This window comes from Oncorhynchus mykiss, chromosome 19 (assembly GCF_013265735.2).
Source record: "Oncorhynchus mykiss isolate Arlee chromosome 19, USDA_OmykA_1.1, whole genome shotgun sequence".
In the NCBI taxonomy this organism is placed as follows: domain Eukaryota; kingdom Metazoa; phylum Chordata; class Actinopteri; order Salmoniformes; family Salmonidae; genus Oncorhynchus; species Oncorhynchus mykiss.
In genome coordinates, this window is record NC_048583.1 from 31,987,318 (window position 1) to 32,013,185 (window position 25,868).

Below are 25,868 nucleotides of genomic sequence, written 5' to 3' on the forward strand. Positions count from 1 at the left end.
CAGAATGTTCCTCTTTTAGGAAGGATCACTTCTCAGACATTTTATGAGCTTTTGTTTTCTGTTTTGTACCAACCACAGTTTTGTGTTTTTACTATATTCACTCCCTGTACTTCTCTTTCTGCTGGAGAATAAAAACATATTTATTACACTCAACTAGTTCAGACTAAGCGCTTTATTTACATAGAATACATCCCTAATGGCACCCTATTCCCTATATACGGAACTACTTTTAACTAGAGCCCTATGGGCCCTGGTCAAAAGTAGTGCTCTATAAAAGGGAATAGGTTGCCATTTGAGGCACAACCATGAAGACATTTGCTGGTATATCAGATGAATTTAAATGTCAAAGCGGCCCCACAGCTCCAGCCAGCGACTCCACCAGCTGGAAGTAGTTGTATTTGATGTCATACTCCATATCATACCAGAAATTCACTGAGGAAGAAAACAAAAATATGTTTAAAGATACATACATGATCCTTGTAAACAGAACCTCAGTAGCAAGGCCGCGAATTGTCAGGAGCCTAGCTGTACGATATCACGATACTTCGGTGCCCATACGATGTGTATTGCGATTATGTATACAGTGCATTTGGAAAGCATTCACACCCCCTTGACTTTCCATATTTTATTACGTTACAGCCTTATTCTAAAATGTATGAAATTGTTTGTTTTTTCTCATCTACATACAATACCCCAGAATTTTTTGCCAATGTATAAAAAATAAATAAAGTCCGGGCCACTCAAGAGACTTGTCCCGAAGCCACCCCTGCATTGTCTTGGCTCTTGGCTGTGTGCTTAGGGTCGTTGTCCTGTCGGAAGGAGAACCTTCGCCCCAGTCTGAGGTCCTGAGCGCTCTGGAGCATGTGCCTTTTACTGAGGATCGTTTTCTGTCTGGCCACTCTACCATAAAAGCCTGATTGGTGGAGTGCTGCAGAGATGGTTGTCCTTCTGGAAGGTTCTCCAAACTCCACAGAAGAACTCTGGAGCTCTGTCAGAGTGACCATCGGGTTCTTGGTCACTTCCCTGGCCAAGGCCCTTCTCCCCCGATTGCTCAGTTTGACCGGGCGGCCAGCTCTAGGAAGAGTCTTGGTGGTTCCAAACTTCTTCCATTTAAGAATGATGGAAGCCACTGTGTTCTTGGGGACATTTAATGCTGCAGAATTGTTTTGGTAACCTTCCCCAGATCTGTGCTTCGACACAATCCTGTCTCAGCGCTCTACAGACAATTCCTTCGACCTCATGGCTTGGTTTTTGCTCTGACATGCACTGTCAACTGTGGGACCTAATATAGACAGATTTGTGCCTTTCCAAATAATGTCCAATCAATTGAATTTACCAAAGTTTGACTCCAATCAAGTTGTAGAAACATCAAGGATTATCAGTGGAAACAGGATGCACCTTAATTTCGAGTCTCACAGCAAAGGGTCTGAATACTTAAGTAAATTATGTATTTGTTTTTTTATAAATGTGCAACATTTTCTGTTTTCGCTTTATCATTATGGGGTATTGTGTGTAGATTGATGAGAAACAAAAAGGTGTAATCCATTTTAGAATAAGGCTGTAACGTAACAAAATGTAGAAAAAGGGAAGGGGTCTGAATACTTTCCGAACGAAGTATAAATATATATATTTTACAAATGATACTTGGGAGTCACAGTATCGATATATAAAATCGGCAAGGACTAATTGTAGTACTTACAGTTCAGTCCTAGTTGAAGTAACCGTACAGTACTAGTTGTAGTACCAGTACAGTACTAATTAAAGTAACAGGACAAGGACTAATTGTAGTACTAACAGTTCAGTCCTAGTTGAAGTAACCGTACAGTACTAGTTGTAGTACAGTACAGTACTAATTAAAGTAACACGACAAGGACTAATTGTTGTACTACCAGTCAGTTCAGAACTAGTTGAAGTAACAGTACTAATTCAAGTTACAATACTAGTTAAAGTAATAGTATAGTATGAGTTGTAGTACCTGCAATGCAACCGTGAGACTGGCGAACATGATGGAACCAGAGAGAGGGCAGGTAGAGCATCTCTCCGGCCTTGACAGTAACATGGAGTGGGCGTGCCAGACTGTAGTCAGGGTAAAGCTCCAGATCTGGCTTTAACGGGTCCAATGGTATCCAAGGAACCTGGGAAGAGAAAGGTAATTGCTGTTTCACTGCACAGATCTCACAACGCCTGGAAAAGTGTTTGACATCATGATTGTCGAATGCCAGTGGATTACTATCCAAAATAATCGAATAGGCTCACTTCACTCAAACCCACCTTGTCTGAATCTGCCACATCAACCACGTCGAAGTCCCCATCCTCTCTCTGTCTGTACACTGCAGGCTGGTAGTGCTCTGAGGAACAAATACATACACGGCCACAAAGTGGGCTTTTCATACAAATAACAGGATGCACAACATGACATGGACACAATTTAGTGTCTAATATTGTACAATGAGATATATACAGTTGAAGTAGGAAGTTTACATACACCTTAGCCAAATACATTTAAACTCTGTTTTACACAATTCCTGACATTTAATCCTAGTGAAAATTCCCTGTTTTAGGTCAGTTAGGATCACCACTTTATTTTAAGAATGTGAAATGTCTGAATAATAGTGGACAGAATCATTTTTTTCAGCTTTTATTTCCTTCATCACATTCCCAGTGGGTCAGAAGTTTACATACACTCAATTAGTATTTGGTAGCATTGCCTTTAAATGGTTTAACTTGGGTCAAAGTTTCAGGTAGCCTTCCACAAGCTTCCCACAATAAATTGGGTGAATTTTGGCCCATTCCTCCTGACAGAGCTAGTGTAACTGAGTCAGGTTTGTAGGCCTCCTTGCTCGCACATGCTTTTTCAGTTCTGCCCACAAATGTTCTATGGGATTGAGGTCAGAGCTTTGTGATGGCCACTCTAATACCTTGACTTTATTGTCCTTAAGTCATTTTGCTACAACTTGGGTAGTATGCTTGGGGTCATTGTCCATTTGGAAGACCCATTTGTGACCAAGCTTTAACTTCCTGACTGATGTCTTGAGATGTTGCTTTAACATATCCACATAATTTTCCCTCCTCATGATGTCATCTATATTGTGAAGTGCACCAGTCCCTCCTGCAGCAAAGCACCACCACAACATGATGCTGCCTCCCCTGTGCTTCACGGTTGGGATGGTGTTCTTCGGCTTGCAAGCCACCCCCTTTTTCCTCCAAACATAACGATGGTCATTATGGCCAAACAGTTCTATTTTTGTTTCATCAGACCAGAGGACATTTCTCCAAAAAGTATGATCTTTGTCCCCATGTGCAGTTAAACCCTAATCTGGCTTTTTTTATGGTAGTTTTGGAGCAGTGGCTTCGAGGGGGAGGCTCCATCTGCTGTACGTGCCAGGTCTCAACGAGCTCTCTGGCCACTGTGGATATAGATACTTTTGTACCTGTTTCCTCCAGCATCTTCACAAGGTCCTTTGCTGTTGTTCTGGGATTGATTTGCACTTTTCGCACCAAAGTACGTTCCTCTCTAGGAGACGGAACGCGTCTCCTTCCTGAGCGGTATGACGGCTGTGTGGTCCCATGGTGTTTATACTTGCGTACTATTGTTTGTACAGATGAACATGGTACCTTCAGGTGTTTGGAAATTGCTCCCAAGGATGAACCAGACTTGTGGAGGTCTACAATTTGTTTTCTGAGGTCTTGGCTGATTTCTTTTGATTTTCCCATGATGTCAAGCAAAGAGGCTCTGAGTTTGAAGGTAGTTCTTGAAATACATCCCCTGATACACCTCCAATTGACTTAAATGATGTCAATTAGCCTATCATTTTCTGGAATTTTCCAAGCTGTTTAAATGCACAGTCAACTTAGTGTATGTAAACTTCTGACCCACTGGAATTGTGATACAGGAATTATAAGTGACAATCTGTCTGTAAACAATTGTTGGAAAAATTACTTGTCATGCGCAAAGTAGATGTCCTAACCGACTTGCCAAAACTATAGTTTGTTAACAAGAAATTTGGGGCATAGTTGAAAAACGAGTTTGAATGACTCCAACCGAAGTGTATGTAAACTTCTGACTTCAACTGTACATACATATATTGTGGCGTACAGCAGGTCAGCCACCAGGGGGAGACTCGTCGAGGCCTGGTGACAGACAGAGTATACATCACGAGGCGATGGCTCCATCTGCTGGACGTGCCAGATCTCAACGGGCTCTCCGGCCAGGACTAACTGGGGATGATTGGGGATTGGTGAGTAATCGAGGGCTGTTTGCTCACCAGCTGTACAAGTCCCATAAAGCTGCCAGAAGGCCAGCACACTGGGGGGAGGAAAGGACTCCTGTATGGTTGGGGACGGAGGTCAGTTTTTTTGATCCCAACAGGATACAGCAAGACCCCGGAGCCCAGAAGACGGTATCCCAGAGAGGGTCTCTGGGGAGTCCTGTTCTTTTCTTTTGGACTATTATTTTAATAAACACCTTTGAAACTAATCCTACTCTGTCCGTGTCTGATCTGTGTAAAGGTTTTGACCCAACCCCCTGGTCTAACACAATATATATATATATAGTTGAGACTGAATGTCTTACCATAAGGTATAAAGGGCCTGTCAGACGGCGGGAGAAGGATGAAGTGTTTCTCTCCAGTGATGACACAGTACAGGTTCTCATAGTGGTCCTTGTGCACTGCGAAACAAATACACTGATTTCAAGTTCGGAAAATCCGGAAAGTAGTTGGGCCGAGATTCAATCAGATCAAGCTTTGACCGGCAATAGCAGACACCCCCATAGCGGATGTTTTGGTGGTGTCGGAGGTGGAACTGATGAGTGTTTCTATCATCATAATGGAGGTGTAGATCACATCTCACATTCCAGTGTTTCAACTTAAAAATGAGGCTACATGGGATTTCTGTTAATGTGACTCAGTGCAGCCAATGGCAATGTTCGCTTTTGGTATAATGCCTAGAGGCACTTGTGGATTACGCAGTTCCTCCTCCTACACTGCCAAAACAGCCGCTATGCAGATGTTGGTTAAAGCGGATCTGATTGAATCGAGCCCTTCGTTCTGTAACTTTACATGCATTCTATGCATCAAAGACATGCAAATGACCCTCAACGTGTTGCTATCTCAATGTAGGCGTCACTAGAACACTACTTACTCGACGTGACTGCGCCTGCTTCTCCTAACCAGAAATTCACTGCATCTGGTAACTTCCCTAGGGAAAAGAAAAAAGCAAGCACTGAAGCCTGGAATTACAATGAATGTCAGAGATGGCAAGGAGACCTGAAGAAGAGCTCTTGCCTGTCTGTCAGACTGATTGTTAGTCAAGGTCTGGGAGAAAGTCAATTCCCCTTTCTCCACTCAAGCCATACCAGAGACTGTCTTTCCAAACTGCCTCTACTTCTATCTGATGCTGATTAGACACCATGCACTTCCTATGTTTGATCATCTTTTGTGTTTGTTTCTTTTTTGTAAGTTATAGGGACCACAATGGAAATAAGTCTCTGACTTTGTGATATCCCTGTCACGCTCTTACAAATGTATGCACTGTAAGTTTTATTAACTGGCTAATCAAATCTAATTTCTAGGCATCTATTCTATAGTTCTACAGTTGTTTTTGTTACTATTCCTCTCAAAATGACACCTTATTCATTTGAGGCCTTTAGTGCACTACCTATGATCAGAGCCTTATTTCAGACACAGAGGCTGCATCCAAAACGGCAGGTCATTTCCTATGTAGAGCAAACCTTTTTTTAAAGTGATTAACTATATAGGGAATAGGGTGCCATGTGAGACAAAACCTTATTCTAGATGATGTACATGCCTGGTATGGAACTCACCGAGGGCTTCACTCATCCAGGGTATGTGAGTCTCCACGTCCCCAGTCAGCTCTGGCAGCTCCTCGGTCAGGTTAGAACACTGTTTCTGGACGTAGAACACTCCCCTGCTCTCCACCTTCCCCTCCACAACATCCAGCAGAGAGGAGAAGGTCATCAGCCGCTCCTCAGGCATGACAAAGCGGTCCCGGTTAACTGCGTCTGCATAGCCATTTGGGGTCACGGCCACACTGATGACCTTTGAACCCACCACTTCCCTGAAGTAAAAAGAAGATGATAGTACTCCAGTGCACACTCTAGTACATTCAGTGCGCGCGCACACACACGTACCGGAGATGGGAGGGATTCCATTTGGACAAGGCTGGCCAATGACCGAAAGCATTCCGGATGACGCAGGGTTTATTTGGACCAATCCATTCCCGGTAGAACTCAAGTGGGGAAAGGGGCTGCTCTAGACACGGCACTGTTTTATTGAGATATAGCTCTGAAAAGAATAAAGATCATCACCAAGCATGTAATAGGTGGGTTACAAACTTACAGTATTTCAAACTGAACCTTTTTTAGAGGATAATGCTGTTAACTTACCACGTGCCTCCAGAGGGAAGTCTCTCAAACACTTTTTCACTGCATCCAACGTTTTATTTTCTGCCATTACATTGCCATTAAACGATTTTAGTTTTAAAATGGACATATTTTGGGGCTCCTTCTATACATCCCGATTAAGATTATTAATAGAAAAACATGTAATATCAATATTTGTCCCCCAAAAAATGGACAGTAAAAACGTGCACATGCGTCTCCATATTTGTTTACCTTCTGTGCGCGCATGCGTCGTCTACTTCTTCTACAAGACGATTGCATCAATTCGACTCAAATTGTCTCCCTCTTCTGGTGGAAGACTTTAGAATAGTTTGTTAATATCGGCGTTTCCTGATCTCATGCTCGCCATTGGTCCCTGGCAGTTTCTTTCGTGTTTTGGACAACAGTTGTTGACAACTGTAGTATTTTACCTAACCCTTTTCCTAACCTTAACCTTATTCTCCTAACCTGCTATGTTAACAAATCATCTGTGTCAAGAAACCAGCAGTCTCATAACACAAAAACAGACCAATGGCAGGTATCAATGGACTAACCAATCCCACATCAAGAAACGCCCCAAATTGCGGTCTGCAATTACACCATATTGTACTCCTGCAGGGCAAAGGCGTTTGCTACAAAGTATTCACACCTGTACTTAATTTAGCTGTCTGTCAATCAATGAACACCACCAAGGCTCCCAGTGGTGTTTAAAAGTGAATCCTGTTTGTTTCTAAATGATCAATCATGGATGAAGATTCAGCATTGAATGACCCAATTGCAAATGTACCAGTAAGTACCCTACATGTACAGTATTTTGATGACCCAATTGCAAATGTATCAGTAAGTATCAGTGGGACTGATTGTCAGTGTCAAGGGGATTATGAAAGCAGTCAATGTAGTGTTTTGGAGGTGGGTGAAACAGTTTATTACTCAGCAAAATTAACCTCACCATTTTGAAATTACTTCAACCAGCAGGTGTTCAATCTTCAATAAGCCTATAGTTTTAAAAAAAATCCATGTAATTCCACTCTCCATTATCTTTTTCTTGTGTCTGGAAATGAAGGGCCCATCCTACCTCTCCTCCTTGAGCCAACCGGAGAAGGACGTCGGGAAAGATCTGGATCTCAGCTTCCTGCCGGAAGAGACCAGTGGAAATGATGCTTCTAATGCTAACGTGACACAAGACAGTGGCGTCTTCGATGCCTGTAGGCAAGAGGAGTCTGCTGAGACTGACCCTAAAAAGGTGGCCATGCCGGGAGCCTCTACCTTCTGTCCCATGACACCCGTGACCCCAGTGGCTGAGAGTTCTGGAATCATCCCCATGTTACAGTGCGTAATGTTACAATAACCTGGGTTGTATTCATTATTTTTTTTATTTCACCTTTATTTAACCAGGTAGGCAAGTTGAACAAGTTCTCATTTACAATTGCGACCTGGCCAAGATAAAGCAAAGCAGTTTGACACATACAACACAGTTACACATGGAGTGAAACAAACATAGTCAATAATACAGTAGAAAAATAAGTCTATATACAATTTGAGCAAATGAGGTGAAGGCAAAAAAAGGCCATGGTGGCGACGTAAATACAACATAGCAAGTAAAACACTGGAATGGTAGATTTGCAGTGGAAGAATGTGCAAGGTATGGAGAAATCATGGTGTACAAAGGAGCTAAATAAATACAGTAGGGGGAGAGGTAGTTGTTTGGGCGTAATTTATAGATGGGCTATGTTCAGGTGCAGTAATCTGTTGCGCTGCTCTGACAGCTGGTGCTTAAAGCTAGTGAGGGAGATAAGTGTTTCCTGTTTCAGAGATTTTTGTAGTTCGTTCCAGTCATTGGCAGCAGAGAACTGGAAGCAGAGGCGGCCAGAGGAAGAATTTGTTTTGGGCGTGACCAGAGAGAGAGACCTGCTGGAGCGCATGCTACAGGTGGGTGCTGCTATGTTGACCAGCGAGCTGAGATAAGGGGGGACTTTACCTAGCAGGGTCTTGTAGATGACCTGGAGCCAGTGGGTTTGGTGACGAGTATGAAGCGAGGGCCAGCCAATGAGGGCATACAGGTCGCAGTGGTGGTTAGCATATGGGGCTTTGGTGACAAAACGGATGGCACTGTGATAGACTGCATCCAATTTATTGAGTAGGGTATTGGAGGCTATTTTGTAAATGACATCGCCGAAGTCGAGGATTGGTAGGATGGTCAGGTTTACAAGGGTATGTTTGGCAGCATGAGTGAAGGATGCTTTGTTGTGAAATAGGAATCCAAATCTAGAATTAACTTTGGCTTGGAGATGTTTGATGTGAGTCTGGAAGGAGAGTTTAGTCTAACCAGACACTTAGATATTTGTAGTTGTCCACATATTCTAAGTCAGAACCGTCCAGAGTAGTGATGTTGGACCGGCGGACAGGTGCAGGCAGCGATCGGTTGAAGAGCATGTATTTAAGAGCAATTGGAGGCCACGGAAGGAGAGTTGTCTGGCATTTAAGCTTGTCTGGAGGGTTGTTACCAGTGTCCAAAGAAGGGCCAGAAGTATACAGAATGGTGTCGTCTGCGTAGAGGTGGATCAGAGACTCACCAGCAGCAAGAGCGACATCATTGATTGTATACAGAGAAGAGTCGGTCCAAGAATGGAACCCTGAGGCACCCCCATAGAGATTGCCAGAGGCCTGGACAACAGGCCCTCCGGTTTGACACACTGAACTCTATTAGAGAAGTAGTTGTTGAACCAGGAGAGGCAGTCATTTGAGAAACCAAGGCACATCTTAGCAAAAAGTTTTGCAACATTTTACTCCAAACTTAGCCCAATATTGTAATAAAGGAGCATAACGTTACTTCTTAGCCCTTACATGTTGTTTTTTTAAAGGGTGAATTGGCTATGGAAGCAAAAACAGCCATGCTCAATCCTGAAGGTGAATCGATTCTCAATTGCGGTACCATTCTTGAAACATAAATCCCTCTACTTTCATATCACATGAGAAAATAATTTCCCAAATGAAAAAATTAACACTTTTAACAGTTGCAGTTGCCAGTTTCTCCAGTTACAACACATTTGTGGCATCTGTCTTCCTTTTAGATAGATAATTAGCACAGGTAGTCCACTCTGTCTTCAGTATGTTTTCTGTAAACAAGCGCTGTAACATGTAAATATGGCTGTGTGGGATCCCTAACCTTATAAAGGTGTCTCAATTTAACCTTTATTATTTCTCGGTGACATGAAAGACGAGGTCCTTCTGCTTCCAAAACTGTACCTGCAAGAGGTGTGTTTTTAATGTTCAAACCGAATGTCGCAGCTCTTAACCGAACTCCTACATAAGACGCTTTGTCCAATGACTCTTGTGTGTAATGGAAATGAGTCAAGGGCTACTCCAAACAATCTAAATGGTTTCTGTTGTGACTTGTTTGGCTAATACTAGGGTTTTCACTAATGAAGACGATCCTGGGAAATGAGTGTTTTATACAGAGGGAATTTTGTTGGCTCTGGCCAAAAGTGGTGCACTAAATAGGGAATAGTGTACAATGTCAGATTGGCCCCTACATGTCTTGCTTGTATTGATCAGTGCTTGCATGTGAGCCCTTTTTATTGTTTATGCCCAGGAATATTGTATCCACAGTGAATCTGGCCTGCCCACTGGACCTGAAGTCCATTGCTCTACAAGCCAGAAATGCGGAGTACAACCCCAAGGTATTCAAGTATATCCAGTTTACGCTTAGTTTTATATATAGTATTGTGTAGCTTGTTCCAAAGGATGTTTTCCTGAATTATTTTAATTGGTCATGATCAGATCTTTAGTTTTCCATTATCGTGATGTGGGCATTGTACTCATGTTTCAGCGTTTTGACGCTGTCATTATGAGAATACTGGAGCCTAGGACCACAGCGCTCATCTTCAGCTCTGGAAAGATGGTCTGCACAGGAGCCAAGAGGTGAGACGTAAGGACAGCATGAACCATGGTTGTGTTCAGTAGAAAGAAACTGTTTAGAAACTGAGTTGAATTGAACTTTCCAATGAAAGCACACTTTGTTTATGTAGCTAGATGTTTTGTTAGTGTGCCCTACTGAATAACAGTATCACACTTATTTCCAGGGCCCCATCCTTTTTTAAATTTTACTACATTTAAACATTCGTTATGTACCTCTCATTGCTTGAGCAATGCCACTATGCTGTTTTTGCTTTCTATTCTGACAGTGAGGAGCTGTGTCACTTAGCTGCCCGCAAGTTTGCTCGAGTGGTGCAGAAGCTGGGCTTTCCTGCCAAATTCCTAGACTTCAAGATACATAACATGGTGGGGAGCTGTGATGTCTGCTTCCCCATCCGACTGGAGGGTCTGTTGCTGGATCATCAGCAGTTCAGCAGGTACATTTACTGGCTGTGTTAGGACTTTCTAACCTTCTCCATAAGTGTGCACTTGTTCACGCCCTCTTGTGCATTTAAAAGCAATGTATTGGTGCAAGCATGGCAGGAAAGTTTCCACCATCATATTCCACACACCAGTAGTCCATTTATTTAAATCCATGTGGGGGAGTTTTTATTTTTAATTTTTTTAAAGGAATATAGACCATTTTGTTCTATAGACAACAATTGGCAGTCATCCTTTAGTCAGTGACTCTTCCATTTTGTTGCTTGAATACTATAGGGTATTTTATAATCAGTTTTCACAGAATATTCAAATATACCCCAGACCTGAGCAACCTTTTCTCCTGTAACTAACTGTGATGCCTTTTGGCCCTCTAGTTATGTGCCAGAACTGTTTCCTGGATTGATCTATCGCATGGTGAAACCACGTATTGTGTTAATGATCTTTGTGTCTGGAAAAGTGGTCCTGACAGGTACGTATGTTGACAACTGGGGCGGGTTTAGCAGGACATTGTTGTAGAACATTCCGATAGAAATGCTACGTAAAACAAATGCCTCTCTGGCATATGAAATCATGTCGGCTCTATTCATGGCATTTCTATCTTCAATGTTTGGCTACTGAATGTGACCCAGGGCGTATTCAATACGCCTATTCTTGTACGGTTTTATGGCATACTACACCTATTGGCGTCTTGCCGCCACCTACTGTACGGCATGTGTATTAATTTGACTGGGGTCCCGATTTATAAATAACACTGCATGGGTTTTGGCACCAAGGTTCTCATACAACAGAAATATACGTGAGAAGGGAGACTCTTCATAAAACAGAATGGATGCTCACTCCATCCACCATCAGTCTGTGTGCACCAACCACTTGATCCAATTCTTCACATACTGTATATCCTTTGCTTTTACTTCTAGTGCCATCCCAGCGATAACAGCCTTGCTAGGCTCCCTGCTTCGACGATCCACAGTCGACACATTCCAATCCGATATCTTTAATGAGGCACAGAGCACACGCTTTCTCTTCCATATATTCACAAAAAATAAACCCGCTTCATTACTCTCATCAATGCCACCTCATTCACAATTTGTAGAGACTTCAATCGGATCTCCTAGGTAACATCGATGCAAAACCCTTACTCTGACCAAAAACTAACTAGGCTTGGATTTACTAGATTCCACTTTACTTTTCGTTTCCTTTTGCATTCGCCACTGTAATCCCTCATCTCCACTCCCCACATCTAATTCAAACGTAACATCCGCTTCTGCCACTTTCTCACCGGGTTGCTCTTCTACATTGCCCGCCACCTACTGTACTGGGTATAGATTGTTACCCCTAACAGGGAGAGGACCTACCTGAATGTGTCTAATACAATACCGTACTATGATGACCATGCTTGCTTTTCACATTTGAAAATAAATGTTCACGTAACAAAATGCAGCCAGACGTACTCTCCATTTTCTTACAGGAGCTAAAGAACGTCGAGAAATCTATGAAGCCTTTGAGAACATATACCCCATTCTGAAGGGATTCAGAAAGCAATGAAGTGCCTTCGCTGATTTTTGTGAAGACGATGAAAGCATTTGACGCACTTAATCTTCATGTGTGTAAAATACATGCGTCCTAAATTGTTTAGTTTTGTGTGTTGTACTTCTGGAGTGTTAAATAAAAGTGTGTAGATGGGTAACTTGTAACGTAGTTTTATAATTGTGAAATGAAATACAGGACCTTCTAATAAAAACGAAGTTTGCATGTTATACATCATGCAGTAGATGTTCTGTTGTAAATCTATAGCCATGTGCCCACGTGACCATACGTAAGTAAACAAACCATCTCATGCAAAATAGTCAGCAGTTTGCTGCGGGCTAGCTAACAGCAGCAATATAGTCCATGACTGAACATAGCTACATTTCCCGAAAATGAAGACGGCATTGCGGTGGTAAATATATACGTAACATTTACAATAAGTAGTGAAAACTCAGACTCGATGCCAGTAGCCAGAAGAGCTATAATTTAGCTAGCGCTTGAACCGCAGTTCCATCATCATGGCATCCTCACTGCGAAGCGAAGTCCGCTCTGGCGAAGGGACTTTGGGAGCGCTGCCCGGGGCTCGGCCACAGCTTCGCTCGCACCTCCTACACGCCACAAACACCACAGGTTCCCCTGGGTCTCAAATGGTGGAGTCTGTGGACGATGCGGAGGGTTTGTATGTCGCCGTGGAGCGATGTCCTCTCTGCAACACCGCCAGGCGCAGGCTGACGTGCGCCCGATGCATCCATGCAGGCGATTTTATATACTTCGACGGTAGAAACCCTGAACGGTGCGTGTTTACATTCAGCTAACTTCATAACACAGCTCTAAATAAAGGCTTTATTAAATGTTGGCTATGCATTATCAGCTAACATTGCATTTAATAGCTACCAACAATCAAACAAACTGGCTAGCTAGCTAGCTATATTGTTTAGCTACAACCAACACCTTTAGCAAAACGTTAGCTAGCTAGCTTGTTTACGCGTGTAACCTAAATTATAGCCAGTAAGGCTGTTTGCGGAACAGTATTGGCCTAGATTGCACAACACAATATGTTATTTTGAATCATGTCATTTGAGCACCAACTTTCTCGTACTCAACACAGTACATACAGTAACTAACTTTCTAGTGTCTTAATACTTTACTTTCACAGTGACTGACATACTTTTTGTATTTTTCTTAATCAAATGGCTACATTGTTAAAAAATATATATATATTTTTAAGTACAATACATCTCAACTTGTTTGTGTGAAGTTGGGAGGGAGCATTGTAAATAAGAATTTGTTCTTTAACTTACTTGCCTAGTTAAATAAAAAGCTAGGCCACACTCTTGCCAACACCTGCCTGGAGTGGGCAATTGGCACTTTTGCCGCATTCACAACAACTGGGAAGTTGGAGAAATACGAGGTCAAATCATGACGTCAGTGATATTCAGATCAGAAAGTCGGAGCTCTAGAATGAGGCCCGAGTTCTGGAGTTGGAATTCAAATTTGGATGACCGTTCAAATCGATTTTTCTTAGTCAGAGCTAATTCCCCCCCCCCCCCCCCCCCCCCCCGAGTTATCAGTTGTTTTGAATGCAGCATTGAATCATTCTACTATGATGTCAGAAAAAGTAACACTCCATTGTTTTTTAATGTAGGTTTTCTAATGGTAACATTTTTTTCCCCAGATACACTGACAAATTGGAAAGACTTAAAATGCTGAAGGTGGAGAAAGAACGTTTCCAACACATGTACAGTATAATATTTGCAGTTATCATGAATATGCTAAATAATACTTTGCAGTTTTCAAGCATTTGTATTCCTACCTTCCATTGTTTATATTAACCATATTGATATTACACTATACTCTTTCTTCCAGGGTCATTACAGCCATGGACAAGAAAGTCCAGGCAGATCAGCTGGTAAGTTGAATTATGAGTAGAGGACCTCCCATATTTATATAAATTCTCGTAAATTTACGCTGCCCTACGCAAGGTATGTTTTTCAAATGCGGCAATAGCCTGCCTGTTCTCTTCAACTCCCATCTACCCTTAGCATTTTGTATTGTTTCATTCATTCAGAAATGGAAGATCATGTCATGCAAGATGAAAATAGAGCAGCTGAAGGAGGCTATTGGTTGTGGGAATGAAGAGGTGAAAAGTGGTGAGTTACATGGTCTTGACAGCCATTCAAATCAGTGATACTCACCTCCATGTGAATGTATACACTCACCCCCATTTCTAAACCATAAAAGAGATATGTATGAAAATACCCTCCAATAAAAGGTGACATTCTGTACTGCCACCTCATATGAAACATTTGATCTCAAATTTAAAATGGTAGCTTCACTGTCAAAATACATATGGAGGTGAGTGTAAATGACAATGCACTATTTGACTGTTGTATTATATTGTACATTATTAAAATAATCATCTTGATTTATTCTACAGTCTGTCTAAGACAACAGGCAAACCTGAAATGGTGCAAGACATTGGCTTGCATCCCAAATAGCACCCTATTCCCTATTTAGTGCAGGCCCTGTGGGCCCTGGTCAAAAGTGGTGCGCTGTATAAGAAATAGGCTGCCACTTGACCCATATTAGTCAATCAACTTATTACCTCTCCCTCTTCTCCCAGGTAAGGACCTGCTGCTTCGCTCCCAAGAGGAGAGCCAGAGGCTGCAGCGGCGGGCCAGCCGCCATCAGGAGAAGAGGGACAAGATAGAGAGACACAACCTGCGGCTGGGAGAGCTGCTGGAGAAGAGGGGCAAGGAGCTGCAGGGTCGTCTGGAGCACCTGGCTGAGGTCCGCAGAGGACACATCCTGGAGCTCACCGCTCACATCTTCCCCACACAGGAGGAGAAACAGGGTAGCAGGTAAGCATGGCCATGGTTTCAAGTTTATTTGAAGTGTGTTTTACACTAACTCACCCGATTCACCTAAACAAGGGCTTGATGATACGTTAACAAGTTGAATCGCGTGTGCTGGCTTTCAACTAGATCAAATATATGGAACAGCCGGGGGTCCTTGAGGAAAGCTTAGAGAACCACTGTCATACAGCATTGGCCAGAGCCAAGAATTAAGTATTACTCCATCCATGACTGGCCAGCATTATGAAGCTGGGCTTTAGTTTTCACGGACAGCACCGATATCAAGGCTCTCTGTCCATTTGAGACATTGGTTGTTCTTTTAGGATGTGGGTCAGCTGATTCTTGATTCAAATCTGAAAGTGCATGCTGAGGGACCTCTCATCTGCTGTTTGACTTAGTTATAGAGACACACTTCCTGTAATGACAGTCTCTCCCTCTCTTTGCTCCTTTCCCTCAGGGACCCAGCAGACGTGTTGTCGGAGTGTGACTTGGTCCTGACCTCCAGCACAGTGAGTGAGTTAGCTGAGGCCCGCCGCACCACCTACCTGTCAGGGCGCTGGGTCTGGGATGACCAGAATGGAGAGACCTCTATTAGCATCACTGGACCCAGGGTCACGCTGCCCAGCAACGGGGACTGCTCCCCCTATTACAGCTGGGTGGAGGAGAAGAGCACCAACGAGGGGCCCGGTAGGACATTATAGCAAAATATGTTGTATGTAATAATTATATATGCCATTTAGTAGATGCTTTTATCCAAAGCGACTGACAGAACAGTGTGTGCATACATTTTACTATGTGTTTTAGTATACTTTTCTAGCTCCACACTCTTACCAAAATAAGACATCATAATCAAATGATCTGTCTTTTGAGATGTGACAAAGACAAACGACTAGCCGATTGAGAGGAACATCTAGTCCTTGGAGGTTACCAATCTGCAATATTGACTTGTACTGTGCCAAGGCTACTTGTTCTCATGAAGAGCTTCCATTTCCAGAGTTGGACCACATCAACCCAGCCCACACCATCAGTGCAGCCCTCTGTTTTGCTACCCAGCTCATCAACATCCTCTCTCACATCCTGGATGTCAATCTGCCCAAGAAGTTGTGTAACAGTGAGTTCTGTGGTGACAGCCTGAGCAGGTACAGGTTCACCCGGGCTGTCACCAAGCTCAACACCAACATCCTTCACCTCTGCTTCTCACAGGTACTACAGAGCATGGTTCGTCTAGAAGTTTCTTCCTTCTGGGAGTATATTTTCCTTGCCACTGTGCTGCTGCTTTCTCTTCTGGGTTCTAGGCCCTGTTACTGTTAATCACTTTGTTACATGATTGATCTAGCTTGTATGTATCAACCCACACCGGAGATGCATGCCACTAACCAGTTGCGTGTATTCCTGTGCAGCATGTTGAGAGTGAGCTGCTGCACCCTCACCACACCCTGAGGAACATCATGTTCCTTGTCTCTCCTGACAACAAAAACCTGGGCAGGTAAGAAGATCCCTTGTCAAAAATGGAATCCTATTTGGGACACCACCTGACTATCTTTCTGTGCAGGACGGGTCCGTACGAGGTGACTGCTGACCTGGAGGACTCCATGGAGTTTGTTGAGCCGGAGGCGGCCGGCCCGGCAGAGGAAAGCGGAGATGAGATGGTGACGGATGAGGAGACAGACCTGGGGACAGACTGGGAAACGGTCCCCAGCCCGCGCTTCTGTGACATCCCCTCCCAACCCATGGATCTGTCCCAGAGCACGGCCATGCAGGTGTCCCAGCCCGTGGGCCAGGCCGGGGGCATGATCTCCTCAGCAGCAGCATCCGTCACCTCCTGGTTTCGGGCCTACACCGGCCAGCGCTGAGGGAGGCTGGGGACTCACTGGCCAGGGTCGTATATATTAGAGCACACTAGAAAAACGTTTTGCAACGTAGAATAAAAACAAGTTTGTTTTTTTATTGAACAAGTTCAGGTAGTGTTTCAGTCCGTTTGGTGTCTAATGAATGCACCCCAGGACTGGCTGGAGCTATGCAGCACTGCCACTGACCACCACACAGAGACTGTTCTGTTCTGGCCTAGGCCTGTAATCAGCCTGCAGTCCTGGTCCCACTACCACCAAGAAGGGATATTTGTTTTTACTAAATTGCATGACTGAATCCCTGTGGGAGGAAGGGGAATGTATCGCTCACTTTCTTATGGAGGAGAATGTTGTCATTGACAACAGTGATTTTTCTGGTAAAAATGGTTATAGTGCGAAAGACTGTCGCTTGGAACGGGTGTTATTCAAAGAGTAGTCTCTCTCACAACTCTCGGCCATCTGCACGCTCCATCCCAGTTGTTGTGAGAAGACAATTTAAAGAGAGACGGGAGCTTCTGTTGCTTTCCTGTGTACCCATTTATATTGTCGGTTCTTAATGTTTCTTTACTACATCCCAAATGGTACCCTATGCCTTATATAGTGCACAACGTTTGACCAGAGCCCTATGGGCCTTGGTCAAAAGTAGTGCACTTCATAGGGACTAGGGTGCCATTTGGGACATAACCTTCCTTCCTGCTGCATTATAACAAAATGGTTTGTGTAAGGATTGTGTTTTGAAGACTGACGAATGCCAAACAAGGGGCATGACCTTAGTTATTCTCACTAAATGATGGCATGGCACTTTCTTTGTTTTACTTCAAATGCTGTTTAATTACCAGGTGTGTGTGTGGTGGTGGTGGTGGTGGGGGGGACAAACTTGACTGCAGCAGTTCAATGTTGGGGAGAGAGATGAACTAGTGGCATTTGTTTTCCTCAGAAGGGTAGATTTATACTATTTATAGTAACGTGGGTGCCTAAAACCTCATTGGTGTGTTTTGTGGGTCTTTATACAGGTGATTCGAACAGTGACATAGGTGGCTTAAATGATAGGATAGGACACAATACAGTTGTGGTCTGAAGTTCACATACACCTTAGCCAAATACATTTAAACTCAGTTTTTCACAATTCCTGACATTTAATCCTAGTAAAAATTCCCCGTCTTAGGTTAGTTAGGATCACCACTTTATTTTAAGAATGTGAAATGTCAGAATAATAGTAGAGAGAAGGATTTATTTCTTTCAGCTTTTATTTCTTTCATCACATTTCCCAGTGGGTCAGAAGTGTACATACACTCAATTAGTATTTGGTAGCATTGCCTTTAAATAGTTTATTAACTTGGGTCAAACGTTTCAGGTAGCTTTCCACAAGCTTCGTAAGTTGGGATAATTTTGGCTCATTCCTCCTGATAGTGTAACTGAGTCAGGTTTGTAGGCCTCCTTGCTCGCACATGCTTTTTCAGTTCTGCCCACCAATTTTCTATAGGATTGAGGTCAGGGCTTTGTGATGGCTACTCCAATACCTTGATTTTGTTGTCCTTTGGAAGTATGCTTGGGCTCATTGTCCATTTGGAAGACCCATTTGTGACCAAGCTTTAACTTCCTGACTGATGTCTTGAGATGTTGCTTTAATATATCCACGTAATTTTCTTTCCTCATGATGCCATCTATTTTGTGATGTGGACCAGTCCCTCCTGCAGAAAATCACCCCCACAACATGATGCTGCCACCCCCGTGCATAACGGTTGGGATGGTGTTCTTCGGCTTGCAAGCCTCCCCCTTTTTCCTCCAAACATAACGATGGTCATTATGGCCCAACTGTTCTATTTTTGTTTCATCAGACCAGAGGACATTTCTCCAAAAAGTACGGTCTTTGTCTCCATGTGCAGTTGCAAACCGTAGTCTGGCTTTTTTTTTATGGCGGTTTTGGAGCAGTGGCTTCTTCCTTGCTGAGCGGCCTTTCAGGTTATGTCGATATATGACTCGTTTTACTGTGGATATAGATACTTTTGTACCTGTTTCCTCCAGCATCTTCACAAGGTCCTTTGCTGCTGTTCTGGGATTGATTTGCACTTTTTGCACCAAAGTACGTTCATCTCTAGGAGACAGAACGCATCTCCTTCCTGAGCGGTATGATGGCTGTGTGGTCCCATGGTGTTTATGCTTGCAAACTATTGTTTGTACAGATGAACGTGGTACCTTCAGGCGTTTGGAAATTGCTCCCAAGGATGAACCAGACTTGTGGAGGTCTACATTTGTTTTTCTGAGGTCTTGGCTGATTTCTTTTTGATTTTTCCCATGATGTCGTGCCTTGAAATACATCCACAGGTACACCTCCAATTGACTCAGGCTAATTGACATCATTTATCAGAAGCTTCTAAAGCCATGACATAATTTTCTGGAATGTTCCAAGCTGTTTAAAGGCACAGTCAACTTAGTGTATGTAAACTTCTGACCCACTGGAATTGTGATACAGTGAATTATAAGTGAAAAAAATCTGTCTGAACAATTGTTGGAAAAATGACTTGTGTCATGCACAAAGTAGATGTCCTAACCGACTTGCCAAAACCATAGTTTGTTAACAAGAAATGTGTGGAGTGGTTGAAAAACAAGTTTTATTGACTCCAACCTAAGTGTATGTAAACTTCCGACTTCAATTGTACATCTTTGCCTTACTTCATAAGATGTTAGTTTATTTTTCTTATTCAGGTCTTGTAGAACTTAATTTTGAAATGACTGGTAATGCAGATTAAGCATTTACCACTGTGACAATAAGCAATATTTCACATGACAAAAATGAAGACCCCTGTAATGACCTTTATAACTTGTACCTGCTAGTGACAAAATAGGTTGTGTTAAAAAAAGAAGAAAAAAAAGGATTAATGATTTGTTGCCATAAAAGTCTAATTTGAACCATTTAAGAAAGAAGTGTCACTGTCAAGTGTATTATACAACCATGTTCAGATGGAATCTAATGGGTGTGTGTTGGCTGCACTGCAAACCCCAAACTATTTACTGGTATATTCTAATTATCTGCTTCACAGAAAAACAGGTTCCACAGTTGACTCAAAGGCTGCTTTTACACAGGCAGCCCAATTCTGATCTGTTTTTTTTCTCTTCATTTTCTCACAATCAGTGTAGCTCTGAAAAAGATTTATATTGGTCAAAATCCCAATTAGTAGAAAAAATATCAGAATTGGGCTTCCTATGTAAACTCAGCCAAAATAACCTTAGCTTTCTGGTAAATAACACTAGCTCTGTTGACTTTTAACCCCTTTGAAACTGTGTTTGTGCTACGGACTTCTGTGCTGTACAATTAGATTAGTCTTTCTTTTGCATCCGTAGATACCAACAATTAGTCTGTGATTTAACGGGGGCTGAGCAAGAGCAGTGTTTGTGAGACAAGGGCGAGTCCTGAAGGGGTCCGGGTCTTTTATATAAAAACGTCTGTAGCAGTGGTTACCAACGTTTATCACCAAACTTTAAAATAACGATAAAGCCCGACGTTCCTATTTTGTATATTTGTTTCGCGCTGTTGGCATAGGTGCACTTGATTCAGCAGCCCTAGTGCCGGGAAGGCAGTGTTCCCATTTTGAACCATTTCATGTGTCTGAAGGTAGAACTCCGCCTACACCCCCAGAGAGGTAAATCAAGTGCACCTATTATTTATTTACTTATAGGGGACAATGCACATTAATCAACATCAATATTACAATATTGATATGCAACAGCCATGTAAATGTGCCGGGGTTAGCCAAAAGCTCATTTGCACCCGTAGTCCCCAGGCAGGTAAGGGCCTTTACACAGCCACTACACAAATACTCACAAAAACAATACAAAATACAAATACATTACATCCAATAATATATTATTCTAACAACAACAACACTGTCATCAACTGTAGAAACCACAGATAACTCATGTGTACAGGTTTGGATAGATTTGAGCCACGTTTTCAATTTAAATGAAAAAATACAATAATCAGTGCAGCTTCTCAAGTCCATGGGCATTGCATTCCAGTATATTGTAGCTCTAACAGAGAAGGCAGATTGACCCATTTTACTGTGTGGAAAAGGGACACCAATCCCCTCTAGTTACTGCCCTTGTTATCCTGGAGGGGCTTTCCTTGAGCATGATATTCTGGTATAGGGGTGGAGGGGCAAGACCATGCAGGATCTTAAAGACAAGGCTTGCATCTACATACTGCTTACAGCTATCCAGACTAAATAAATGATGTTTGTAAATTATATGACAATGGTGGTAACTGTTTGGTTTGTTATCAAACATCTTAAGTGTTTGTAGAGTGATTCAATTGGTTTCAGAATAGTAGCTCCTGCTTGTGACCAGCATGTGAGGCAATATCTCAGATGTCAGAAGATCATAGCATGCCTATATAGTTTGGAGGCCTCCAGAGGAAGGTCTTATAAACCTAAAGTTGGATAATCCAAACTTAACCGTCTTAACCACCACATGTTTCTTAAATGTCAAGTTGGAGTCCAAAATGACATCAAGATACCTGAAGTTAGACACAACTTTCAGATTCTTCCCATTAACAAGAGCAGCTCGTTGGGAAGAATCATTGGATTTCTTAGAGAAGTACATAGTCATATTTAAATGCAAGTAATAATTAGTCATCCATTTAGAAACATGTGCCATAGCTTCAGTTAACTTGTTAACAGCTAGTTGTCTATTTTCTGAGTGTATATACAGAACTGTATCGTCTGCATACATCTGCATGTTAACTTGTGGGCAAGCAAGTGGGAGATCATTTATATAGATGGTAAACATAAGGGGGCCTAATATTGACCCTTGTGGGACCCCAATGTTATGGTAAAGAGAGTCCGAATGAGTGTCCCCCAGACAAACCCTTTGACTTCTGTTTGTTAGATATACATCCAACTAATAACTTCAGTGGACACATTAAGGGAGGATAGTTTGGATAGGAGGACCTCATGATTCACAGTATCAAAGGCCTTTTTAAGATCCAAAAAGACTTGACTTCACCACCTATGTCCAGTTTAGATTGAATTGGTTAGTTCTGAATCCAAATTGCATTTAATGTATGGAGTTACCCCGAATGAGGTGATCAGTCAGATGATCAGCCACCCATCTTTCAGCTACTTTTGATAGCACTGGAAGAATGCTTATAGGTTGGACATTTTCCACCAGTATTGGGTCACCAGAATTTAAAACAGGTATCGCTGCAGCAAACTTTCAAGCATTGGGGAAGAGCCCATATTTGATGGACAGACTAACTAGATGTACAATAGGGGCAATCAGAGAATATTTGTGTCGCTTCAGGAATACAGTGTCTAGACCAAATATTTAGTTCTAGAGCTCTTGAAGAAGCTAGTAATACTCAGCTGACGCTGAGATTTCAGGAATTCTGAATATTGGTTTATTATCTATGGGAGTGAGAACTGTAGACTTGGTTGAAAATATCTGAGCCAGTTCTTTGACAATCAGCAAAAAAATTGTTTAAGGTGGTGGATATGAAATCGGAGTCTTGAATTAGAATCCCATGAACCTTTAATTCAGGATGTTTTTTTTCTCTCCCTGTTGGTTTGTTGAGATTTTCCCAAACCACTTTGCCATTTCGTTTTGTTTCATTGATCACACTAAGAAAGAATTATGCGTTTGCTTTTTTAAAAATATTCCTTACCACCTTATCTCTCCAGTGCTTTTTTTCAAGGAAAGATCCCGTTCTCTCATCTGCCTCCAGAGGTCCTCGTTGAGCCATGGTAGAGGTTAACGTTTAAATTTCCTAGTAAAAGAGGTATCCACTTTGTCAATAGCTTACAGAAATGTTCTGTATCCAGACTCTCTCTGGGTCTTTATTGCTTAACAGATCAGAACAGTCCATTTGACTCATCTTAGTTACTCTGCTCATTTTTCAGGATTTTTTTTATTGTACTTTTGCACATGAATATGTTTCCTAAATCTCTTTTTAGTGAGCTAACCACCAATGTAACATTGTGGTCAGATATACCAACCAGTTAGTCAGTTAGTGGACCTAATTATTTGATCAAGTCTGTTAGTAAACACCAGATCAATTTGAGTCTGGGATGACTGTGTTACTCTGGTTGGACCTTGTATTGTTGGAGTCCGGTTGAAATAGTCTGATCTCGAGTTTTTTCCTCCCAGTTTATATTGAAATCGCCTTATGATCACATTCTTTAAGCATGGCATTTAAATGGTCATAAAACAAGATAGATGTCGGTGATCGATATAATCCAATAATAGTGAGATACATGAGGGGAGAGGAATACATTCAGCTCCATATATTTAAGGTCATTGGCATGTTTGCATATGATAACTTCAAATGCAATTGTCTTTCATGTACATAAGCAATCCACACCCTCTGCCCTGTCCCTCCTGAATATAGAATATCCAGGGAGGGACATTAAAGGCAGATTTTTTTTTCAGCCAATCTCAGAGAAACAGAAAAAAAATAGATTTGAGTCATTCGATAAATGTTCTACCTGTTCACGTTTAGAAATAATGCTATGAATATTCAGATGACCTCCCAATATTCCCCTAGGCTTGGAACAAGTGTCCCAGAGCGTTTTAGCCTGATTAACAGTTTGAAAAAGTTTCATGGTTTTCTAATAACTGGGTTAAGGGAACTGAGTTTCCGTCTCGAAGGGGGGTTTTGTTTGGGACGTGGTATCAAGAGTTGACATTACATTTTCTGCAGATTGCTCATTCTCTTGAAAAGCCATGTTAGTGTAAGTAATACAGCAAATTCTCTCTTACCAGTGTGATCATATACCTACATATTTTCAAATATAATTGGCAGGGAAATTCAAGCCTAGCCAATAGAGTACCACAGAATGAGTCATAACTATAAGTCAAGGGGTCTGAATGCACTGTAGGATTTCCTTTATTTAGTACATTGTTGATGCACCTTTGGCACCATTGAGTCTTGTTGGGTATGACGCGAACCCAGGGACTCTGATGGCACAGCTGGCGCTGCAGTACAGCGCCCTTAACCACTGCGCCACCCGGGAGGCAGTTTCTCCCATTCTTCTCTGCAGATGCTCTGTCAGGTTGGATGGGGAGTGTCGCTGCACAGCTATTTTCAGGTCTCTCCAGAGATGTTTGATCGGGTTCAAGTCTTGGCTCTGGCTGGACATTGAGACATGTCCCCGAAGCCTCTCCTGCATTGTCCTGTTTAAAGGTGAACATTCGCCCCAATCTGAGGTCCTGAGCGCTCTGGAGTAGGTTTTAAATCAAGAATCTCTCTGTACTTTGTGCCATTCATCTTTTCGTCGATCCTTACTAGTCTCCCCATTCCTTCCGCTGAAAAACATCCCCACAGCATGCTGCTACCACCATGCTTCAGGCCAAAGAGTTCGATCTGGGTTTCATCAGACCAGAGGATCTCGTTTCTCATGGTCGGAGTCCTTTAGGTGCCTTTTGGCAAACTCCAAGCGGGCTGTCATGTGCCTTTTACTGAGGAGTGGCTTCCGTCTGGCCACTATACCATGATTGGTGGCATGCTGCAGAGATTGTTGTCCCTCTGGAAGGTTCTCTCATCTGCACAGAGGAGTGCCGTCAGAGCTTATATATATATATATATACACATACACACACACACAGGTGTGTGCCTTTCCAAAGCATGTCCAATCAAGTTGCAGAAAGAGCTCAAATATGATCAATGGAAACAGGTAAAGGAAAGGGGGATGATACATTGGAGCTCAATTGAGTCTCATAGCAAAGTGTCTGAATACTAAATAAGGTATGTTATTTTTTTCTAAAAACCTCTTCGCTTTGTCATTATGGGATATTGTGTGTAAATAGGGGGATTTTTTTTATCACTTAAAGCTGTAACGTAGCAAAATGAATGTCAATACTGTACTTTTTGAAAGCACTGTAGTCTCTAATACCTTAAGCAGTTGTCACTGACTAGTTGGATATTCATTTCCCCGAGAACAACTTCTGTACTTAAAGCATTCATATTCAACTCATGAATGTAACGGTTTGTCAAATTGTTTTGTGGTCTCCTTGTAGCCGCCCTGGTTGTGCTGAAATAAAATTGTATAACACTTAATTGTGAGGCTAAATACAAAGGCTTGACATGCAGACAAATGAAAAGCAGATTTTTGCAGGGGTCATGGGACTGAGGGTTAAAATAGAGACAGTAGCAAATGTATCAAGTTGGGATTTAGAAGATACTCCTCAATGCTCAAATCAAAACCACTGGCAACCCACAGGATCTTTTCATGCATTTTATTGCCAAGTCTTATTCATCCCCTACTGTCTGTTGTGAATTCAAAAGGTCACCGAATGAAGAAAGAAACGAAAGAGCATGTAAACACACCATTTCAGGAGGCACTGACATGACAGACAATTCCATGCCAATGTTCATATTAGCACCCATTGATACATTGCCTACTCATCGCACTTTGCCTTTTCAAGTGGACAATCCAGACCCTTTGTCGGAGGACTGCCATTTTGGTATTAAATGATAAAGTTGACAAAAGGGGGAAATTTCCCTCAAATGTTTGAGATGATTAATATCAACTTCTAGGAAGTAATTTCTCACACCGCAAGGAATACATTTATTTTGCTTTTATAAATCTGTTGTGCGTGTCTGTGCTCTTTCCCCAACACACCTGGACCCAAACAATACCCCTCGCCCCAATGAAAGGCAAGCCTACCAGCTCTACAGTATAGACCTTAAGTTGTGAACAACATTGACGTATGTCAATGACAACAAGATGTGATAAATAATAGAAATGGGTGACATTTAAGGCTGGAGACCCTTAGTATACATTTAGTCTATATCCCTGAATATTCAGTAAAGATCAATACATTCCATTTTTATGTTGTAACCTTTACACTTCCTTTCAGTTTAAAGACACCACGAGAAGGAAAGGTGGG

General features: G+C 42.3%; 3 protein-coding genes across 4 annotated transcripts; 2 read left to right on the plus strand and 1 right to left on the minus strand.

Annotated features, from left to right (window-relative positions):
* Positions 1-157: 157 nt before the first annotated feature.
* Positions 158-6,893, minus strand: jmjd7 (jumonji domain containing 7). The gene is made up of 8 exons (XM_021573927.2): positions 6,407-6,893; positions 6,152-6,305; positions 5,825-6,078; positions 5,143-5,199; positions 4,574-4,669; positions 2,272-2,348; positions 1,976-2,135; positions 158-432 (listed from the first exon to the last, which is right to left on the minus strand). Exons 1-8 carry the CDS (start codon positions 6,510-6,512, stop codon positions 344-346), a joined length of 993 nt encoding a protein of 330 aa, XP_021429602.2. The 5' UTR covers positions 6,513-6,893; the 3' UTR covers positions 158-343.
* A 161-nt stretch (positions 6,894-7,054) lies between these two features.
* tbpl2 (TATA box binding protein like 2) lies at positions 7,055-12,531 on the plus strand. The gene is made up of 7 exons (XM_021573929.2): positions 7,055-7,189; positions 7,464-7,729; positions 9,993-10,080; positions 10,230-10,321; positions 10,585-10,752; positions 11,131-11,225; positions 12,225-12,531. Exons 1-7 carry the CDS (start codon positions 7,145-7,147, stop codon positions 12,299-12,301), a joined length of 831 nt encoding a protein of 276 aa, XP_021429604.2. The 5' UTR covers positions 7,055-7,144; the 3' UTR covers positions 12,302-12,531.
* A 59-nt stretch (positions 12,532-12,590) lies between these two features.
* On the plus strand, positions 12,591-18,186 carry atg14 (autophagy related 14). 2 transcript variants are annotated; one of them, XM_036954651.1, is made up of 9 exons: positions 12,591-12,695; positions 13,959-14,021; positions 14,150-14,192; positions 14,352-14,433; positions 14,907-15,144; positions 15,596-15,825; positions 16,133-16,341; positions 16,539-16,624; positions 16,691-18,186. In XM_036954651.1, the coding sequence occupies exons 2-9, from the start codon at positions 13,987-13,989 to the stop codon at positions 16,989-16,991; spliced, it is 1,224 nt and encodes a 407-aa protein (XP_036810546.1). In that variant the 5' UTR covers positions 12,591-12,695; positions 13,959-13,986; the 3' UTR covers positions 16,992-18,186. The 2 variants fall into 2 exon arrangements, with proteins under 2 accessions (XP_036810546.1, XP_036810545.1); XM_036954650.1 differs by having other exon boundaries at positions 12,595-13,076.
* The last annotated feature ends 7,682 nt before the right edge of the window (positions 18,187-25,868 follow it).

Excerpts from the sequence above, each read along its gene's own strand:
- jmjd7 (XM_021573927.2), bottom strand. The coding sequence starts at position 6,512 with ATGTCCATTTTAAAACTAAAATCGTTTAATGGCAATGTAATGGCAGAA. Across the intron at positions 5,200-5,824 it reads CTGGATGAGTGAAGCCCTCG|GGAAGTTACCAGATGCAGTG; the intron begins GTGAGTTCCATA and ends TCTTTTCCCTAG. Across the intron at positions 2,349-4,573 it reads CAGGCCCTTTATACCTTATG|AGCACTACCAGCCTGCAGTG; the intron begins GTAAGACATTCA and ends TTTGTTCCTCAG.
- tbpl2 (XM_021573929.2), top strand. The coding sequence starts at position 7,145 with ATGGATGAAGATTCAGCATTGAATGACCCAATTGCAAATGTACCA. Across the intron at positions 10,753-11,130 it reads GATCATCAGCAGTTCAGCAG|TTATGTGCCAGAACTGTTTC; the intron begins GTACATTTACTG and ends TTGGCCCTCTAG. Across the intron at positions 11,226-12,224 it reads TGGAAAAGTGGTCCTGACAG|GAGCTAAAGAACGTCGAGAA; the intron begins GTACGTATGTTG and ends ATTTTCTTACAG.
- atg14 (XM_036954650.1), top strand. The coding sequence starts at position 12,802 with ATGGCATCCTCACTGCGAAGCGAAGTCCGCTCTGGCGAAGGGACTTTG. Across the intron at positions 15,826-16,132 it reads GAGCACCAACGAGGGGCCCG|AGTTGGACCACATCAACCCA; the intron begins GTAGGACATTAT and ends TTCCATTTCCAG. Across the intron at positions 16,342-16,538 it reads TTCACCTCTGCTTCTCACAG|CATGTTGAGAGTGAGCTGCT; the intron begins GTACTACAGAGC and ends ATTCCTGTGCAG.